The sequence below is a fragment of the Watersipora subatra genome, chromosome 2 (genome assembly GCF_963576615.1).
Source record: "Watersipora subatra chromosome 2, tzWatSuba1.1, whole genome shotgun sequence".
Taxonomy (NCBI): Eukaryota; Metazoa; Bryozoa; class Gymnolaemata; order Cheilostomatida; family Watersiporidae; genus Watersipora; species Watersipora subatra.
The window spans coordinates 24,449,108-24,470,518 of record NC_088709.1 but is presented as its reverse complement, the minus strand read 5'-3'; the positions used below and the strand labels follow the sequence as shown (position 1 = coordinate 24,470,518).

The window sequence follows — 21,411 nt, the reverse complement described above, 5'->3', positions numbered from 1 at the left end:
ATTATCTGATGTCAATGTGAGTGTTTACATAGCAAAGTTATTGTTTATCTTAAAACAAGTGACAAAAGAAAATCATCGACAAGTTTATTTCAATAAAGTTGTAAATTGTACATGTATACTTTAGCACTATTTTATTGGCTGCCTGCTAATGTGTTGTACATTCTATGAGTCATTTCAATGTACTGAATTTGCTGTCATATTTCCTGGTTAGTCAAGTGTAATTAACTTTAAATCCAGCTCTGATCAATGAAACTGCAGATAAGAGGCAATATAGTGTCAGGATTTACTGATGTTATCACATGCAGAATTGAAAGGTTTAATTTTTAAAATGGATTAAATTGAAATGTAGATTTTTCTGAGCAAAAGTCTCAAGTTAACAAGCACAACAACAAAAAGTTGATCGTGCCCATCTATCTCGCAGCACTCAAGTCAGAGACGATGTAAACGTTGTATCAATATTTACAAAATACATCAATGTTTCATTTTCCAGTTTTCATGCATAGATTCTTTGTAACATATGTAGCGTACAGTGTATTGTCACATTTTCTGCATGAGATAATAAAATTCATATCAAAACTATTCCTATTTATATTAACTATTATCTTAGTTAGAGAAAAGTTTTAGAACTCCTTCAAGTGTTGCGTTAAAAACCACTATATTGAGTTGTTTGTTTTGTTTTACTATAAACTTTCTGTTCAGTTCTCTCACTTTTTACTTGTATGTTCTTTTTTGATTCCTATCATTGTGAACATTTCATGATGCACAAAACACTAAATTGTAAAGATTTTCAACATGATGTTTTCTAGCCATTTGTCATTTCTGATACAAAAATTATTCATTTGCTCTATTCCTCTCTTTTAACCTGCTCATTACACGAATAATGAGTAGTTTAAAAAATATACTTAACATTTTGTTAATTATGTCAGAAACTTCTTAGGCTCTGAGTCATACTTTAAAGTTGTCTCACAATATATATAGCAGTTGTGTGAACATTCTTTTTCACATAATTAAGTCACTAGTATTACACCTGTTTTAGTGAACATGAAAAGCTGACACATGCTACAAGCATTCTAAAAAGATTTACCACATCCATTTCACCCTCAGTTCTTGCGTCACTTTTACCAACCTGTGGGAGTTCTGTGTAACAATAGCATAATTTCTATATAAACTCTTGCAGTCTTTATCAATAAGTTTTACAGTTTGATAAGTATATATTAAAGGCTAATATTTACCATATTCAGTATTGTGAGTGTATATAGAAATCACATGATTATCTGATGTCGCTGTGAGTATTTACATAGCAAAGTTAGTGTATACCTTAAAATAAGTGACAAAAGAAAGGTATTGATAAGTTTATTTGAATACAGTTGTACATTTTACATTGACGCTTTAGCGCTTTCTCATTTGCTGCTTGCTAAAGCGCTGAACATTTCATGAGTCATTGTAAAAAAATTAACTTGCTGTCATATTTACTTGTATTTCAAGTTTAATTAAATTTAAATGCAGCTCTGGTGAAAAAAACGGCAGATATGAGGTATTATAGTGTCACATGCAGCATTGAAAGCCTCATGATTAGAAGTGGATTAAAGTGAAATGCTGTAGATTTCTCTGAGCAACAGCCTCAAGTTTCCAAGGCAGTAATATTAAGGTAATCATGTTCATCTATCTCACAGCGCTCAAGTCAGAGACGATGTAAATGTTGTATCATTGTTGACAAAATACACCAATGTTTCATTTTCCAGTTTTCATGCATAGATTCTTTATAACATATTTAGCGTACAGTGTATTGTCACATTTTCTGCATGATATAGTGAAATTCGTATCATAAACTATTTCTTTTTATATTAACTATTATCTTAGTTAGAGAAAAGTTTTAGAACTCCTTCAAGTGTTGCGTTAAAAACCACTATATTGAGTTGTTTGTTTTGTTTTACTATAAACTTTCTGTTCAGTTCTCTCACTTTTTACTTGTCTATTCCCTTTTGACTCTTATCATGGTGAACATTTCTTGAATCACAAAACCAAAAATTGTAAACAATTTTAAAACGTATTTTCTAGTCATTTGTCATTTCAGATACAAAAATTATTCATTTGCTTTTTTCCTCTCTTTCAACCTGTTTGATAGTAACAGCAATAGTAAATACTTTAATAAATATACTTAATGTTCTATTAATTATGTCGGAAACTTCTTAGGGTTTGAGACATACTTCAGAGTGAGTGACACAAAAGAGTCGCATGTGATGTTTAGTCACCTCATAACTAATGAGTAGATATCACATGGAACCATTGTTAACAAACAAAACTCCCCCTATAATGTTTGCTTTCTTTTTGTATTGTTCGGTTTTGAAGAGCGCGGTTTAGTTCACAGCTAAATAGAATTTCAAAGATCTAAGAACATCTAAGAACATTGGAAATAAGAAAGTTTTTACTGTGATTTTAGGTAAATTTCAATTTTATCCTAAAAACAGAACCTACTGTATTATAAAGAATAAATTAATTGCGATTTCACTTCATGCAAATGTTGGAGTGAAATTTTTTAAACAAAGCAAGTTAGCCAACAACCAGGTTCAGCTAAAAGTTATTGCAGCTATTTTTTTTTATTTAGCTAATACTTTTTTCTGGAATATTTTGGTATATAAATAAAATTCTATCCTTTTTATTAGTTGTCTAACAAAAAGTTTTAGCTACCATTCAAAATAATATGAAATTACAATGAAAACTTTAGTTTCAAAAATATGTATGCTGAATAAAATACCAGTAAAGATAAAAAACACAACAAACATTGTTTTAGGTCTAACTATAGCCTAGAAGAATAAAATCAAATTTACTATTTTAATATATTATATTAAAAATAGTAAATTTGATTTTGCAATTTTCATTGCACAGTCCTTTATCGTATTGGTACCCAATATATGGGTATTTACTCTGAGCAAACTAAATACAGGCTCACCAGTGCCTCCCACACTCATGTTTACCTCCACGATTACCATAGATATATAAACCATAGATACATAAAGATTTATATATCTATGATAATTACCCACATTCAGTTAGAAAGGATATTTTACATGACTTGTGAAAGTGTGCCTCTACCTTAACAACGGTATGTCTCGTGTAAATACAAATACATGATATAGCATCAAGTTGTGAAATTTAGTTTTGCAGAACTTCAAAGCATTACTTTATTAAACTCTGTTTTGTTTTTTCCTTGCGCATCTATTTAGCACAATAAAAGAACTTTTGATACTGTAGATACAATGCTCACACTTTATTTATCTGTGGCAAAATCTCTTAAGCTGTTAGTTATTCTCTAAACAGGATATTAAGTTTTCACATCATGATTAGAACAAAACAACTCAGAGCAGATGGTGTGACCAATGATATACAGCTACCACATGGGGGCTGTATATCATTGGTGTGACCTATATTGTGCAGTCTATTACCAAAAACCTAAGTTAGTGAATGTTTATATCAAACATGAGAAGGTTTAATCTTGATTCAACAACAAAATTAACATCGAGCTTCTAATATTGTAAGATGATGACATTGATTTGTCCTCAACTTGCACAAACATCCCATTCAGCAGAAAATTGATTTGAACAAGAAAAATATAAATATGCAACTTCAACAGTTGTTTTAGGATGTAACCATTCAAACATTTATTTAGCTGATTAAGATATTCTTATGTACCTAAAATGCTTAAATGTTGATATCAAATTACCAATAATCTACAGCTCAGACTTCCTGTTTCATGGAGTTTGCTTGGGTAAATCCTCAATGACATCATTGAACTTGACTTTCATCTGATTGGTCAGTCCAGAGTCAGACTGACTCATAGTCTCTTAGATGCATTATGCAGTTTCATTTCATGGGCTTTTATGTATAAATAAATTCAACAAATAAAATCCAATTCAAGATTTCTTTTGTGACAAATGTATAAAAGAAGAAGGTTTGTGAGGAAGGTATCACATCCATTTTCAAACTAGTAACAGAACATAACATTTTATTGAGGAAAAAGCTAACAATCATCTCTTCAAATGGCAGATCTACAGGTTTGTAAAAATGTTTAAGTTATCATGTTTAAGCTATAGAAGGCAGCTCGACAGTCTTCAGCTTTGGTCACTTATAGAATGTACATCAGTTGGTGTGAATATGAGACACTCTTTGGAGAATGCATCCTGTAGAAATTTACAAAGAGAATAAACTGTTTTAAACTTTATGTAGTTTGGTTTTTCTGTAGTTGGTGATGAACTAGAAAACATGCCTCACCAATTACAGCTGTATAATATCTTTTTGTTTTAGTCAGATAAATAAAAGTACAGTATTTTAGGCTTAACAGATTAAACTAAATGTAAGCCCTAAAAAATGAAAATCAAACTAAAACTTAATATATGTTTGCTGTACGATATGCTTTTGTTTTAGTCAGGATTGCTGTTCCTTCTGTGTGGAGTTGCCCTTTCTATAGAGGAAACAACTCCTAAAGCACATTTAGTTGAGAGTTTCGATATCTCTCTAAAAGATATCAATGCTGAAGCTTATCAACAGAGGATTAGAAGTGTAAGCACTTTGTGTGATAAATTTAGTTTTAGGGTTTCGAAGCAAGATACCCAGGCTATTCATTCAGTGACCACTACTGAATTTTATTTTCAAATCAAGCTCTCTGTCAATAAGAGAAGATTTTCATTATTAATCTTCATTCCGAATTTCAAAATTTTTTATTCAAAGTTAATTTGGTCTCATGCTGTACAATCTCCTCTAGTTAGCTACCTTAATCTTTTAGCATGGTGTATACTGCTATAACTCAAATATACGGCTTGATAATAACTTGTTATATTTCATTATACAGCCAGCCTATGGAGACAACTTGACTATCTTCAGCTACCTTGGAAATGGTTTCTTGAATGTCGGAAATGGAAATAATGGAGTCAGTCTTCTGAGGATTAGCAGCAGACAAACCGCTTTTGATAGTAAGTAAAGTCTCTTTACCCTTACTTGACTATGCTAACCGTAAACTCATGATATATTTTATAAACATTGAGTTGTCTCTTTTTAGCGATTACCAACTTTCGCATAACTAAAGAAATAAGTTTTATTGCTTGTTGGCGGTTTTCTTTTTCAGATTTTCTGATTCGCTCTATGTCTGATTATGACTCTCTTGTAACCTTTATTACTCGTCGTGGAATCAAAACTCACTTTGAAGTCTGGAATCCTTTGGTAGAGACTGAAAGACTGGTTCGTGAAGATGATGAGCTCGTGGCAAAGGTAGGAAAGCTGCAGATATTGATGGCCAGCACATCAAATTTTCACATATCCATCGATTTTGTGTTCTTAACTTGGTGTTAATAAAACTTTGGGTATCAAACATAATTCTATATTTCAGGTGGTTGATGAGAAAACTGCCTCGCATTTCATGCTTAAACGTTATCCTCCTTTGTGTGGAAACGTTGAGATGGTAGAGAAACCCCAGTTTGTACAAATGATGCTTGTTGAGAGAAATGGAGGAAGCTACCATAGATCTCTTCTTCATGCTGTTCATAACCATAAAGGTCAAATAGATATAAAACTTCTGAAGACGTCATCTGAAGTTGGTGATGAGTGTAAGAACCCTGAAAGTCCATCTGTTTTACCAGGAACTCTTTTCATGCTGAGTTATAACTAACTTTCCTGCTTAATGACTCATTAGTTGACAGTTATTCTATTACATTATACTGTTTTATGTACTCTCTGTATGAGTCACCTAGGTGACTAATCAGTGAGCTGATTTGTTAAATGTTTTATTATAGAGAACTAGATACTTGTAACTTTTACAGAACTATAATCATTCCTCTCCCTTTACTAAAGAGATTATTTTTATTAATGTTTTGCTTGTTTATTTCTATATTTAGATCATATTAGAAATAATAGGATGTATTTTGATTGCCAATAAAGAGTTATATATTTATATAAATATAATTTATGTCTATTGCTATTAAAACTTTACTGCAAACAAACAAGTTATTCTTTGTGATTCTCTTTTGTAGAGATTGAATCTAGTTTGTTCTGTTGAGCCTAAAATACTGTACTTTTATCTACCAACTAAAATAATCTACACAGAGTCTACAGTTTACTGTGCATTAGCTTATACAAAACTTAAAAGCAAATGAATATCAAGTTTTACTTATGATTTTCATTAGTTTTCACTACTTGATTTTGGATAAGAATAAATATGTAGAATCTCAGTTTTTATTAAAACAATAATCTGGAGAACATAAAAATGAAAAGAGAGATTCCAATATTGTATGCTACTAGACACATTGACAGGAATTCTTACAACTGTAACAGGAAAAGACTCAACTGTAAATCAGAAGAACTTGGTCTAATGATAAGTGGCTAATACTAGAACCCATGATGTCTAAACACAGGTATTATGTTTAACTTAGTGATAAACTGATAAACTTTAAATATGAACAAAAAGGAGCACCAACATAAACCACCCTGCTTAAGGATAAAATTAGTCTAGAGACATCGGTTACCTACACTATCATACATATAATAATAAAACATAGACTCATCTACCTTCTACCTCACATAACAGGGTTATATGAGACATACGTGTTGAACATTGTATCGCATACAACAATAATTGCATGAGGAACAATTCACATCTCATAAAACATATGTCTAGACAGGAAGCTTTAATACACGAGCACCAAAACAGTAAGAAATCTGACGCATAGGAAACTGACTTTAACCTATATTTTATGTCTGATAAAATAAACTGCAAGTTATTTATTATGATGCAGTAAGTTGATTTCATGTGATAGAAAAAAGGCTAGAAGGTTATGGCGAGTCAACAGGTTAGTCATATTTGGGAAACCAGCGACCTGGCTGCTCCTTGGCGCAGTCAGCAGGATCCTCTTTCTCACCACAGAGTCTATTATAAGTTGAATCTGGAGGAAAACCTAGCAATGACCTCTCCTCGTGTATTCGAAATGAGAATGTAGAGACACTTGTGCCAGCAAAATACCTAAAAATATATCAAAAAGTACAAAATTGATACAACGACCACAGAAATACTGGAGTTGAAAATAAATACACAAAGTAATCCACCAGTAAGTTGACAATGCATGGCGAGTTATTTAGCCATGAAGACTAATTACAAGCATTAAGTCAGCAATCTATTTACAATATTGAACACTCAGAGGTTCAGTGCTATGTATCATAGGTCACAACTTCACCAGAATAGTGAGAGATTGTTTGCGAAAAGGATTTTTTAACAGAAAACTACAGTTGAAACAACAGTAATTTCCTTGTGTAAAATTTATAATAAGTCGGTACATTTGCGCATGAGCAGTAGCGCAGGTCAATGAGCAGTAGCGCAGGTCAATGAGCAGTAGCGCAGGTCAATGACAATCACAAAGTCTCAACATCCTAGTTGCAGTTAAGTAGCTGACTATCTAAACAAATCTTTACTATAATAAGACCTGTGTTTGTCTGTCGCGAAGATTCTGGCTAACAACGTTAGCAAGAAAACTTGCCTCACACGGGCATCGAACCCGGGTGTCAGATTCAAAAGCAATCGGGCAACCGCTACACCTCTCGGTCGCCTTACCGCTTCACTGGATAATCATGCACATACTGAGTATTCATGATGATCTCTCACAGTGCACGGAACTGGCAAGCGTACTAGCACTTAATAAATTAATTCTCTTTTCTCTCTGACATATCGTTCAGCTGTCTGAGGCTTTCCAAGAGCTTGGTTTTAAATAGCCTAATATTTGTCTCAAGAACTAATATAATTATGAGTGCGTTGAAATTACATCTTTATTTTCTAGTAAACATTACTAAGGAATTCTATTCTATTGTATGTTACTGTCTATCTATATATGTAATATTATATCCCTATTGCAACAGTTTGAGAGTCAGCAAAACTTATTATTAGTTGAATAGTTGATTCACTTTTAGTTACTTACAAGGTGAATGCCCGGCATTGCCCGGATAATAAAAACGTCTTTGCGCAGAACATTTATTTTTATTTACCATATACAACATTTACCATTATAACTTATAAACTTCATATCAAGAGTAAAGCGTATTGTGCAGTTCAAATAAATTAGAAAAACTAAAACAACCGTAAAAGTGTTTAAATGTGAAATAATTAGCAAGTGATGGCTAAATAAAGTATGATTTGTTACAATGATTACAATGAAAAGTGAATTAATACAATTAAAAAGAACTGAAAATGAAGTAAAAATCATGAATAAGTTGAATTAATAATAACAAAGAGTACACAGAAGCGTGTATTTAGAAAAGGTTATTGTTGCTGCAGAAGTTATCCATCAAAATTTTGAATATGACTATACTGGTACCTCTCGATAGCTGATACTGGCACAAATGTAAATATGAGATATCGAAATTAAATACATCCGTGAAGCGCAAGTGGTTACTTTGTCTGACCGAACCGAGAGAGAAAGTACAAAAAATTCCTATCGGGAATGTCCAAGTGAACATTTTTTAGTTTTACAATGTCTAGCGATTGCCTTTTGCAATAACCGGAAATTGAAGATTGAAATCGTGCCGTTAGAGTTGCACTGTGGTGGAACATTTGAAATGGCACAATTGAAAAATGGATTTTAAAAAAAGCTTTTCAAACCATTCAAACAAGCAAATGCAGAAGGCAATATTAATTCATAATAAAACATACTTAATTTTATAAGCGATAAGGATACTGTAAATGAGCTAAATCAGAAAAAAATGACTTACACTTGAGGTTAGGTACGCATCTTTGCGTACATGCAATTGAAATCGTCACAAGTTCAACTCGAGTACGGTAGGAAATTTCATTACTAGGATTTAATCGCTATAGCTGGACACAACGACGACAAAAGACAAACATTAATATCCATATAGATTTAGGTATTACAAAAACAGCACATATAAATTCTCCCATTTATAACTGTGTTAAAATAAGAAAACTGAACCACTCTTCAACATTTTGCTATGTATGTATGAATATATATAGTCAGCAATTATTATGTGGAGTTATCAGCACTTTAGCACAAAAGGACACAAACTCATAAAAGCCTAGAATCAGTTTTGGCATTAATCTAAGCCTAAAAATGTTATTTCTGTAAATAGCTGTTGAAATCCCTTTTCTGATGTGATTATATATTGAACGGGTAAATGCCCTTAAAGCCATTTTGTACTTTGCACAATGAATAGGCGACCCTTACCTAGCATGCGCAGCTATCCACTGATCCACAATAGCGACCCCGCCATCTCCTATCTCATTAAGCTGTTCACTAGTTGGCACATATCTGTACACCTGGTACTCGCCGAGGGATTGCGTGAGCACCTGAAACTCTGCAATATTATCTGGATACCAGAACAGCGTAAAGTGAGAAGCCAGGTTCTCAGGCTAGTTGAATTATAGGAAAACAAACAAAGATAGGTAAGCTTTGATGAATGACTGAACATTGAGAATATAAGCCATGTTGACTTTGGCGGAGATCCTGCCAAGTCTTCAAGACCAATGAAGTACGGGTGGGTCAATGAGAGAAGCTTACCACTTTCAGGAGCGTCTGTGGCTATAAACACTTTGCTCAGGCTCTTCTCCACCAACAGCTTCTCTATTTGTTCCGCTGCAAAGCTTAATGAGGGAACCTCCTTCCTGGATCCTCGTAAGAAATCTTTTCTCCTCAGATGTATTGCCAGATACGGACCGCCTAAGGCGGAACCTAGTGCCTTCTAAATTCAAAAGCTCATGTTTAGCTTGTCAAATAGGTTTCTATAACCTATATATATTCATGCTCGCTATGGATATGGTGAAGCATTACCTGTTGCTTCGTCCAATCAGAATCCATCAGAGTCAAGTCAGCCTCATCAGTAGATTCTAGATGCTTTTTTCTAAACTCATCACCGATGTCCATCAGTTTCTTGCTAAACCTTATGCTCCGCCTTCCCTTTGAGTAACGATAAACCAATACTAATGCTTTCATCTAACACACCAACTCTCAACTCAATGCTCAGTCAGTGCTTGGAAGGATATTTTACTGAATAGAAGACAAGAGGGAACAACTCTTAATTCATCACTGCCTGCATGTACTGCTGATGGGAATTTGGTTTCTGATCTAATTCAAATTTATGCATTGAGACATTCGAGTGAAAAGAGATAGAAACAACGAAAAAAGATGATGAAAATGAGCAAAGTATTTTAGTAGCGTGATACATGAGGGGAAAACAGCATTTGCAGCAGCATATTTATCTACATAGATTAAAGACAACTATTAGTAACAAATGGGTACAAAGTCAACATGTAAACATAATTGGACCGATTGGTACTAAATAAAAATTTGATGCAAAACTGTGCATATCCCTTGTCCTATAACTTGGTGTCATAATGTGACAATAAACTACTAATAGTTGGTTTAAGATATGCAGTAGATGATGCGTGACATGGAACTGTTTACACATTCTACATCTACAACAATTACTACAATCACACACTGGCTAACCTAGCAACCACAGACTAACAGGAAATAAAGAGAGACTCACCAACCACCACTCCTTACTCCACTCGGAGTACCTCCCGTGTGTGAGAGTTTCTCCTCTGTCAATTAAGATACTTTGACCTTTCGCCTCGTCTCTCAAGAAGTCCGTGAAAGTTTTGATCTCATTTTGCACGGAGAGACACTCGAAGCTTTTACCTTTTATGGTTTTAGTATAGCCCCAAAAATGCCCTTCCACTTCACCATCTACCTGCAAAAGATGTCATAATCTGCATAAAATACCTAACATAACTGCATTATACACCGGTATATGCGTATGGAGTATTCAGAGACAAGTCAGTGAGGTGGATCATGATTACAGAGATCTAGAGTCAGACACTTGATATCTCAGAACAGTGTACAGAGCTCAGAACTGTCTGTGAGAACTTCAAGTCAACGTGTGACAAGGAGAAGGTGTACACCTGGAGTCCATCTAACATTAGCATTACGCGTCTCTATTCTGCTGGTCTCTCAGCAACTGTAGATGTTATAATCGCACTTTCACTTGATCTGGACATTTTAACCGCAATCAAGTTTGGCCAATTTTAATCTTGAAACATTTTGGCAATCAGATCACCTAACATAACAAATTACCTAATGATAAAAAATATCTATTCTTTCTGATAACATTTACTAGATTTTTATGTGAGAAACCCTTTAACCTTTGATGACATAGAATGAAAAATGAAACAACAGAAATAGAATGCTGAAAATGAAACAGATGGGGTATGTTATATATATATATATTATTATATATATATATATATATTATGTATATATATATATACATATATATACATATATATATATATACATACATATATAAAAAAAAAAAAAAATTGTTTCCTCACCCCGGATACCCCGTATGGGTGGTAAATTCTGCTCTAACTCGGGTCTCCTACCAGAGACCTGGGAGTTTGAGCACTCGTCTCAAGATCTTAGCTGTTCCCAATAGCGCACTTTTCTGCAACTCACCTGAGTTGATTGTTGTTGGTATTTGGGCAAGCCACATTTTATGCGCCGGTGTTATTGCGCCCAGTGCCCCAATCACTACTGGGATTACGGTTGTTCTTACATTCCAGCATTTTTCAATTTCTTCTCCAAGAGGGAGATATTTCTCTACCTTTTCTTTTTCTTTGCTGGCTATATTGTAGTCATTGGGTACTGCTATATCTATTATAGTAGCCCTCTTGTTCTCCTTGTCTACCACCACTATATCTGGTTGGTTTGCTAGGACATGCTTGTCAGTTTGGATGTAGAAGTCCCAGAGGATCTTAGCGCGGTCATTTTCATTGACCTTACCAGGAGCTTCCCACCAGTGTTGTGGTTTATTAAGGCCATACTCATCACATAGACTTCTATACACAATACCTGCGACATGATTATGCCGCTCAGTGTATGCGTTCCCTGCTAGCTGTCTGCATCCACTGATGATGTGTTGGATGGTCTCAGGTGCATCTTTGCACAGTCTGCATCTAGGATCGTCTCTAGTGTGATAGATTTTCGTTTGGAGTTGCCTTGTTGGGAGCACTTGCTCCTGGGCTGCCATGATTAGCGACTCTGTATTGGCCGTTAGGTTTCCTTTGTTCAGCCACATATATGTCTGGTGAAGATCGCCAACCTTAGATATTTGTTGGTGGTAAGCACCATGAAGAGGTTTCGTATGCCAGTCAATTTCCTCATCATCAGGGCATAGGTCCGTTGTGAGAGCAGCCGATTGAAATTCAGCTAGCAAATTATCTGAGATGGCCATGGAGGCTGCATATGCTTTGATGCTTCGCTCCTCCTCTTTCACTGTCTGCTGTACACTTTTGAGTCCCCTACCGCCATCTTTCCTATCAAGATACAATCTAATAGTATCAGATTTTGGGTGGAGTGCTCCATGCATGGTCAGCAGTTTACGAGTTGCTATATCTGTTTCTTTGATGGCTTCCTCAGTCCACTTTATTATGCCTGCTGGATATCTTATTACTGGCAGTGCGTAGGTATTTATTGCCATGATTTGGTTCTTGGCATTGAGCTGGCTCCGTAAGACCTGCCGAAGGCGTTTCTTGTATTCGGAAATGGCTTTGTGACGTACCTCGGCTTCGTGGTTGATGTTGCTTTGCATAATCCCCAAGTACTTGGGGATTATGCAAAATATATATATACTATATATACATATATATATATATATATACATATATATGTATATATATATATATATATATATATATATATATATATGTATATATATATATATAACATATATATATATACATTGATATTTAGTCTATAGATTAAAAATAACCATCTAATAGCCCAAATGGCTTCACTTTTGTTGACAGATAATGGCAGAGAAAAATGGCTGCCAGTTTAGACCAGACTAAAGTTTAAAGTTGGAAAAAGTCAGATCAACAGACTGATGCTTGTATCCAGCTTTTACTATTTATATGGACAAGCCTTCAACTAGGAAGGTTAAAAAAGGTCAACTGTAGAACAGACAACTCCTGTAACTAGTCTAAAACAAGGAGAATTGGGTAAGATACCTTTTTATAGTAACTCGGATCATTGCAAGGTCTGATATCTCGTCTCTCTGTCCACTGTCCATCTACCCAACCTTCGGAGTAAGTCTGTAGGTAGTATATCTCATCTATGACAGCAGGTGTTCCAACCACTGCATAATGCACCAAACGAAAACAGTGTAAACTAGGTCTTACTAACTAAAGCTAACCAACTAGGGGTCATATTGAGGTTACAAAAGCACACACAAATGCAGCTGTGAGCAAGCAATCACGGTGCCGACTGAAGCTAATTTGTTTAAAGCTCGAGATGCGTTCCACACATCAGGTAAAGCCAAAGACAATCTCGAGTACAAAGGGATTCTTGTAACTAAAAGCTATCGAAAATATGTCAAGGTTGCCGATCGAACTATGCAATATTACATCACTATTGCAACAGTTTGAGAGTCAGCGAAACTTATTATTAGTTGAATAGTTGATTCACTTTTAGTTACTTACAAGGTGAATGCCCGGCGTTGCAAAAAGTCATTGCACAAAAAAGTTACTTTTATTTAACATAAACAACATTTACCATCATAACTTTTAAACTTCATATCATGCGTAAAGTGTTTTGTGCAGTTCAAATAGATTAAGAAAAAACTAAAACAACTGAAAAGGTGTTTGAATGGGAACAAACTAGCGAGTAATGGCTAAATAAAGTATGATTTGTACAATGAAAAATTAATTGATACTGATATAATTAAAACAAACAGAAAAAAATAAAAACCATGATATGTTGAACTAAAATAACAAAGAATACATAGAAATGTGTCTATAAAAAAGGTTATTGTTGCTGCAGAAGCCACCCATCAAAATTTTGAATACAACTACATGTATACTGGTACCTCTTGATAGTCGATACTGACACAAACGCTCATATTGTTGGTCATCTAACTTTTTATTAAAATGTATGACAGCTTCTGACTCTTATAGGTTGTTTGTGGTGATAATATGGTACAGAGTTGAACTATATGTTAGTCTGAAGCTCATACAAGCAGAATCTCACACGAGTAGAAGATAATGCAACCAATTTAGTAGCAGGAAATGCATCCTTGGATGAGTTGGCATTTCTAGTACTACACCAGGCCCTAAACTGCTGCCACAGTCGCTGTTAAACCAATCATTAATAGATTACTTATTTAGTATATTTACCATAGTTACTGCGCTAGCCATTTGACCAGTGAGTTTTAATACGGCAACTGGTAATACACTGGTTATTCTAACAAAAAGTTCCAGTATAGTAACTGGCACTGAACAGCATATCCAACAAGCCTAATACAGCAACTCAGGCATACCTGCCATCCAATCTGCGAGCTCCATTACAGGAATATGACGTCTAAAACTGTCTAGATCAAAAAACCTGCTCCATGGAATCTTAGTTTGTTTTATTGGAGACTGCCAGTGGTAGATATTCCCCCATGGCGGTAGCACGAGAACCCACTGCTGTCCACCTTCCTCATTCAGAAACTTAACCTATTAAATGATAGAGACCTGCTGCAGTAATTTTAAGGATTGTTGTTTCCTGTGAACAACTGAGCAGGCTGTTACATCAACTGAACAGACTGTTACATTAACTGAACAGGCTGTTGCATACAATCTAATTAATTCAACAGGTTACAGCAAAAACCGCCTATATGGACCTCATATAATTGTAATATATTATAAACAGTTACAAATTATTAACATCTAAACATCTGTAGCAATGTTACACATGTAATATTATGCTGCTAATTTTGAGGTAACTAAATATATGCAGCTCACAAAGTAAAGGAAAGAGTTAAAGAATTGAATACTTTAAAACCGTAAAAAAGGATTAGGATAAATGTGCCTATGAGTCCAAAATATAATTTACACTTTAAGCAACAATTCTATGAATGCCTGACTCTATGGGTCAGAATCAATTTATACAGTCTCAAACATAAGCAGAGATACCGGGTAAGTGGATTCATTCGCATGCACTTTACATTAGGAGGTTTATAATAAACTTTCATTTTTAACTAGACACACTGTGTACAATTGTAAAGAGGTTTACAAAAAGGATAATGTTAATGATAATACAAAAAACAATAATGTTCACATAATACTCACAATAGTGTAACCATTTAATGCAAAATTGACGAAAAATCTAAAACCTAACAAGCAAAGTTTTTTTAGAATGGCCATGTTGGATATTCCAAAAACAACTTGTAACAGTTGTCAGATACCATTCATACGCATGACCGCTGACTTGTTTAGAACCTTGTGTCATGCAGGATGGTTTCAAATATTTAAACAGCATTGATAATATTTCCCACAATCCCGGTTCTTCTATTCAGAATGTAATTAAGATTATTCACTACGTCTACAACCTTCTTCAGTTCTGGGTCTAATTCACCAGTTATTGAACAAAGCATTTAGTATGATTATTAGTTTGTTCTCACCATGTTTGCCATGCGGATATAAACATCCCTCCTCAGGTTGAACCCTTCACCATAATTCACTTCAAACAAGAGATACCTGTCAGCGAGTAAGCACCAATTAACAACGAATCAACACTTAGAAATGCTTTTGGAAATAGTTGTTGGGCACGTCGCAATTGTCACTTTAAAGATGAACTTCCACAAATACTTTACTAGATTTTATCAGAAAGTATGCGTAATTTTCTATCATTTGCAACTATTTTTGATGTTTGAGGTAATCCGACTGCCAGAATGTTTCATGTTTAAAACCGACAAAGCTTGATCACAATTAAGACGCTCAGACCAAGTAAAAGTGTGATTACGTCTATAGTTGTAAAGAAACCGACAAAATGGAGACGCGCAACACTGCAACTTGAACGCAACAGCTGATGTCAACTATAGCACCGATAACAGTTAGTGACATGCATTTTGCACATATGTTTCTTCTGACCGTTTTAACTCGACCAAGGTTTGTCAATTTTAATATTGAAACATCCTGGCAGTCAGATTACCTCAAACATCAAAAACGATACCAAATGACAGAAAATTACTGATACTTTATAATAAAATCTATGAAAATTTTGTGCAAGTATGTCTTTTAATTTACTTGTATGAAAAACGAAATGAACAGACCTGACAGGTAATGCAGCTTTCATCTCATTTGGCGATGTGGCAGTTTCCCCGGGAGAGAATTCGTCTTCAGCCAAAGTGAGGCAAACGAGTGCAAGAATAAAGTATCTGATAATCATCTCTCGTATCCAGAGGTTTATATTTCCAGCTGAAACCGATTTTAAAGCATATGGGCTGACAATTGTTTCCTAAAACATAGATATGGATATGCTAAGGGAAATCTTGAACAGCATATGTATGCTCAAGTCTATTTTGTGGGTTGTAGAAGCCGAGTAAGAGGACCATTATGAATTCAATGTATATAAATTTTAAAGCAATTGTGAGCAGCTGGTGTCTATGCATAGGAGGTGAATGGCTTCAAAAATTACTCTTCTTGATGAACACCGGTATAGCATTCATTGAAAAAAGGAAGATACTATTGTATTCCATTTTGGGAGCAGCTGTGGTTTCGTGGTTAGTATATTGGTTTACGATCAGTAGATCGATAGTTTAAATCAAACAAGGTGTGCTAAGGCTGGTTCACACCATACTGCCATAGGTCAGCATTGTCCTTTCGGCGTTCATCATCGACTATGTGCACCATAAATCGATGACATCAACGAGGCAACGCGGATACATCGAGACAGATTGCAGCTGTCAAACTTTCCTGATATTTTGCTGAGATTGACGACAGCCTGTACAATGTAAACCATTTCGGCAATAGTGACTCGCCGTTGCAAATAGTGTGATTTATTTATTTCCGTTTATGATAGTTGCTGCGACTAGTATTTGATTCAAGCACGCGAAAACGAAGAGGTTTCTTCACACAAAAATTAAAAAGAAAGCTGAAAACATTACGCCATGGAGTATTTGCTGATGCAAAGTCACATGGGTTTGTGATAGTGTGAACATCGGTATCATCATCGGTGACCAAAGCATTGTAGCGTAGCATCAGCGCCAAGTTACCCCTATATCCTGTGAACCAGCCTATAGGAAGAGCATCCCACCACAAATGCTCCTGCTATTCAACCAGCTATCATGTCAGTACTACTACAATATACGGCTGGCAGCAATGAGCTTACAATGCGTAGGAAAAGCTAGTAAAAGTGTGTGACGTGGTAGCATGTGAGTAATCTATTCATAACGTCATAAAATGAAACTATCTTTTAAATTTCCTGCTTGAGCTTCACATGATCTACAAGTTTGCAAATTTAATAATGCTACTGCAAAATTATTTTGATTTTGTGAAGAGATTTAACAGCACTGCCTTATTGACACGGTATTAACATTGTAATACTCATGTGACCTTGTTCCTGCTTAGACAGTTTAGTCCTTGCAGCTCGAACTATGTATGTTATAATGCCCTAGAAAAACTTTACATGCACCAGAGGTGAGGTTTTGTTATGGAAGTTCACACTATCAGCTTATATGTGAGTGTTTTAAAGTGAGCGATACGCTTATATGATCTTGTGCATTTTGTTGGTTATGCTGATTATATCTATTTTTTAACAACTTTTTTGTTCTTACCACATAAAATTTTTTTAGTAAAGTGCATTTAGTAGTTATTTTTACATCTTTATTTTACCTATTATTTAAAACCACAGCTTTGCCTTTTTATCAATTATATTTATATATAATACATTTATTATATGTATTATATATAATATTTTGTATATATTAAAGTCTAATTTAAAGAAAAGGTGCAATCTCTCCGGATTTTCTTTTTAAACTTGTCATCGGACTGCTAGGCTTTGTAGCTGGGCTCTGGCCAGAATTAGCAAAAGAGAAGTAGTCCAAACTTGTTCATAGAACCTAGTCATTCAGCTTTACAGTTCACAGGCTGCCACCAAATCTCACAAGCATTTCAGTCGTTGAGTGGATAAACTTCATAGATGCAACAGTAATAGTCAATGTTTGCAACCTCCCTTCTGCAGCATAGTTGTCTGCAGTAGCGGTAGTAAAGGGACTACTCAATCATACACATGATAGCAGAACACAGTGATCAGCACTGAGTACTTATTAGACCCATAGGATGGCAAGCTGAAGTTGTATCTTCTCATGGAAGTATGAAATATTACATCAGCATTTGCTTACCCTCCTAGCCACAGAGAAGTATATTAATTGTTACCTAGTTTCAAAATATTCAAATATCAAAAGCCTGATAAATGTCATGGTGACAATCCTCTAACAAACGAAACAGAGAGCTGTGTATATCGCACATAAATTTACGATAAAACATACTTTTCAAATAAGATATAAAAATTGTTAAGTTAATTTATTTAATTTAGGTTTTCCGAATTTGGTATGGTCACAATAAACGTGAAACATATGAATGCAAATACAACACAGCACTGCGGAGCGCGCTTCATATTAAATATCTAAGATTAATCATATTGCATTGATACTTCGCAAATAAACACTGGTTATTGTATTATTACATATGTAATGTGTCACACTGGTAACGCATGCTTTACAAAATTTTTAGTTTTATAACAGATAATTCATGTGTACCCTAACTGTATGGGTGAAGAACTGATGGATGACACCGACCAATCAGATACTAAAAAATGAGATTGCTTACCGCCTGCATGCGCAGAAAATGAAAGTCTTCTGCTTGTTGTATTATGGGATTTGTGGGGCTTAGGCTATATTCCCTCTGAGCTCAAATCAGTTGCATTTGTTTGCGGCAATTACGGTGGGTGGATAGAGCTGGTGGATAAGGCTAGCGGATTAGGTAGTATTAGTCAGTATTGGGTAGCATATAAGGAAGTGTAAAAAACGATGGAATCTCCATGTTCTTTGCAACTTCCTCACGCGACTACATTTATTTATACAACACTAGCTGCATTACCCGTCTACAGGAACAGATTCACGGGCAGCATAAGGTTTATTGAGAGTTGGCTTTCATACCGTGAAACAAATATGCAGTTACATCTCCCTCTCTCCATCTCTCCCTCCCCTCTCCCTCCTCTCTCCCCTCTCTCTCCCCTCTCTCTTCTCCCTCTTTCCTCCTCGCTCTCCCTCTCCTCTCCTTCTCTCCCCTCTCCCTCTCTCCCTCTTCTCCCTCTTTCTCTCCCTCTCTCTTCCCCCCCCCTCTCCTCCTCGCTCTCCCTCTCTCTCTCCTTCTCTCCCCTCTCTCCCTCCCTCTTCCCCCTCTCTCCCCTCTCCTCCTCGCTCTCCCCCCTCTCCTCCTCGCTCTCCCCTTCTCTCCCTTTCTCTCTCCTTCTCTCCCTTTTTCCCCTCTCTTCCTCTCTCCGTCTCTCCCCTCTCTCTCCCTCCCTCTTCTCCCTCTTTCTCTCCCTCTCTCTCTCCCCCCTCTCCTCCTCGCTCTCCCTCTCTCTCTCCTTCTCTCCCTCTTTCCCCTCTCTCCCTCCCTTTTCCCCCTCTCCCTCTCTCTCTCCCCCCCTCTCCTCCTCGCTCTCTCTCTCTCTCCCCTTCTCTCTCCCCCCTCTCCTCCTCGCTCTCCCTCCCTCTCTCTCTCTCCCTTTCCCTCTCTCCCTTAGTTCAACGCAACACATGCGGATAGACAACATTTTTGGTTTTTCTGTCGGGCGTATGAAGAAACAGTTTTCGGCGTATGCCTACTTTTGAGCAGGCGACATATAGCTGGTCATGGCTGATGCAGGGTGACAGTAAGTCGATAGCAGCTGCTCTCTTTCTTTTCACAATAGCGTATTGCAACCCTCGGAGTACTCATGAAAGTTCTGTAATAGTAAGTTACAGTAGGCTTACTCGTAGCTGGAAAAAAATTAGTAACTCAGCTGCTGAAGGAAATGAACATGACCCACTATCACGAACAGCGGCAAATCCAACGTTATTAAGTAGTGGAGATGTGGCAATTCATAGACAATACAACATCGTATAAGAAACACTTACCTTTTTGATGTGGAAATTTAGTAGGTGAGAAATGCGTTTTTCCAGTGGCTCCAAGAAACAAACGTTTACGTGACCTTCTCGGTACACGTTGGCAGTAAATATTAATTGCATGTAAATAACTACTCGTTAATTTATTTCATTTAATGAATGGTACATTTGTATAGCTGTATAGACACCTTTGTATAGGCCGCAGAACTCAGGAAAGGTGTTTTTTAACACGGCAGAAAATTTGCCGTGTAAAAAGCGTGCTAACCGGGGATTTCGGTTAATGCGCTCGAGCGGTGAAAGAAAAACAACAGAATCGCCACACCTTTATATAAGCCGCTTGGCTCAAATCGTCAGAGAAAAGTAGCGGCTAATAGTCCATATTACGAAATTACGATAATTAGTACTCATATTAATTCGGTTGGCTTCTTTCGACCGAATGGAAAAAGAAAGACCGCTCTATAATTTATTTACTGTTACTACACATATTAATTCAGTTCGCTTCGTACGACCGAAATTCGTACGACGATAAAAGGAAAGACCGCTCTATAAGGCGGACAATCAATCAATCAGACAGACAACGATTGCCGTTTATATAGTAGATGGCACGGCTGACAAAGCCATAATTTCTTTTGTTAGCAAGAACTTATTGGTGGTGTAGTGAGGTTAACGACTGATGGTATCCTTTTACGGGTGTGCTGGTGAGGTGACCTGTGGTGGTGGAGTGTTGTGGAGAAGAGTTGTCATAACTGTGAAGTGTCGAAGCTGTTCAGTGTCGTGTTTAAAAATATGAGGGTGAGAAGTTTACATTTATTATTAGTAAAAGTGTGAATTAAAAATAAAAAGGAGAGGTGTAGAATGAATTGCATTGGTGAAGAATAAATTGTGTTGCGACAAGATAGAGTCCAGTTATCCAAAGCTGGTGTTCGGTGAGCATGGTGATGGTTCGTGAGATAGATTTGTAGAGATGAATTGATGTCTCCATACAGCAGTTGAGATAAGAGATTATAAAAGCAAACGTAGTAATATATAACCTTATGAGAGATAGAGCTAAGTGGATGCCACCATTGAGAGCTATAGAGCACGGTGGTAGAGAAGCATTAAAAGATGCAGGGTTAGCAGTAGATGGTGTAGATTCCACTTAGGAAGAGGCAGTGGAGATTTTGCAGGAATATGACGGTGGACAAGAGAGCATGTTTGTGAAGGGTATAAGTTTGTGATGGCTAGACAGGCACTTGGTTGCAACGAAATGAGAGCTTGAGCAGATAAGCCAAGGCAGCAAATAATGATGATAGAGTCAGGTTTGCTCTAATGGTGGCAGTTAACAGGTTGAGAGATAGAGAAGTGAGTAGAGACTTGATGAATGCCAATTTGACTTGGGAGATGTTGAATGAGGCATTGAGGGCTTGAAGATGGCAAATAATTCGAACAGGTTTT

The 21,411-nt window shown here is 36.0% G+C and overlaps 1 protein-coding gene across 1 annotated transcript in view; it reads right to left on the bottom strand.

Annotated features, from left to right (window-relative positions):
* Positions 1–6,329: 6,329 nt before the first annotated feature.
* Positions 6,330–21,411, bottom strand: part of LOC137387582 (GDP-fucose protein O-fucosyltransferase 2-like) — an 18,044-nt gene continuing 2,962 nt past the window's right edge. Inside the window, exons 2-10 of the mRNA XM_068074047.1 lie at positions 16,138–16,322; positions 15,487–15,562; positions 14,362–14,539; positions 13,055–13,182; positions 10,534–10,737; positions 9,816–9,941; positions 9,546–9,726; positions 9,213–9,342; positions 6,330–7,006 (exon numbers count right to left, since the gene is read on the bottom strand). Coding sequence (XP_067930148.1) covers positions 6,838–7,006; positions 9,213–9,342; positions 9,546–9,726; positions 9,816–9,941; positions 10,534–10,737; positions 13,055–13,182; positions 14,362–14,539; positions 15,487–15,562; positions 16,138–16,253 — 1,308 coding nt within the window. The 5' untranslated portion in view covers positions 16,254–16,322 and the 3' untranslated portion in view covers positions 6,330–6,837. The remainder of the gene's footprint in view (positions 7,007–9,212; positions 9,343–9,545; positions 9,727–9,815; positions 9,942–10,533; positions 10,738–13,054; positions 13,183–14,361; positions 14,540–15,486; positions 15,563–16,137; positions 16,323–21,411) is intronic.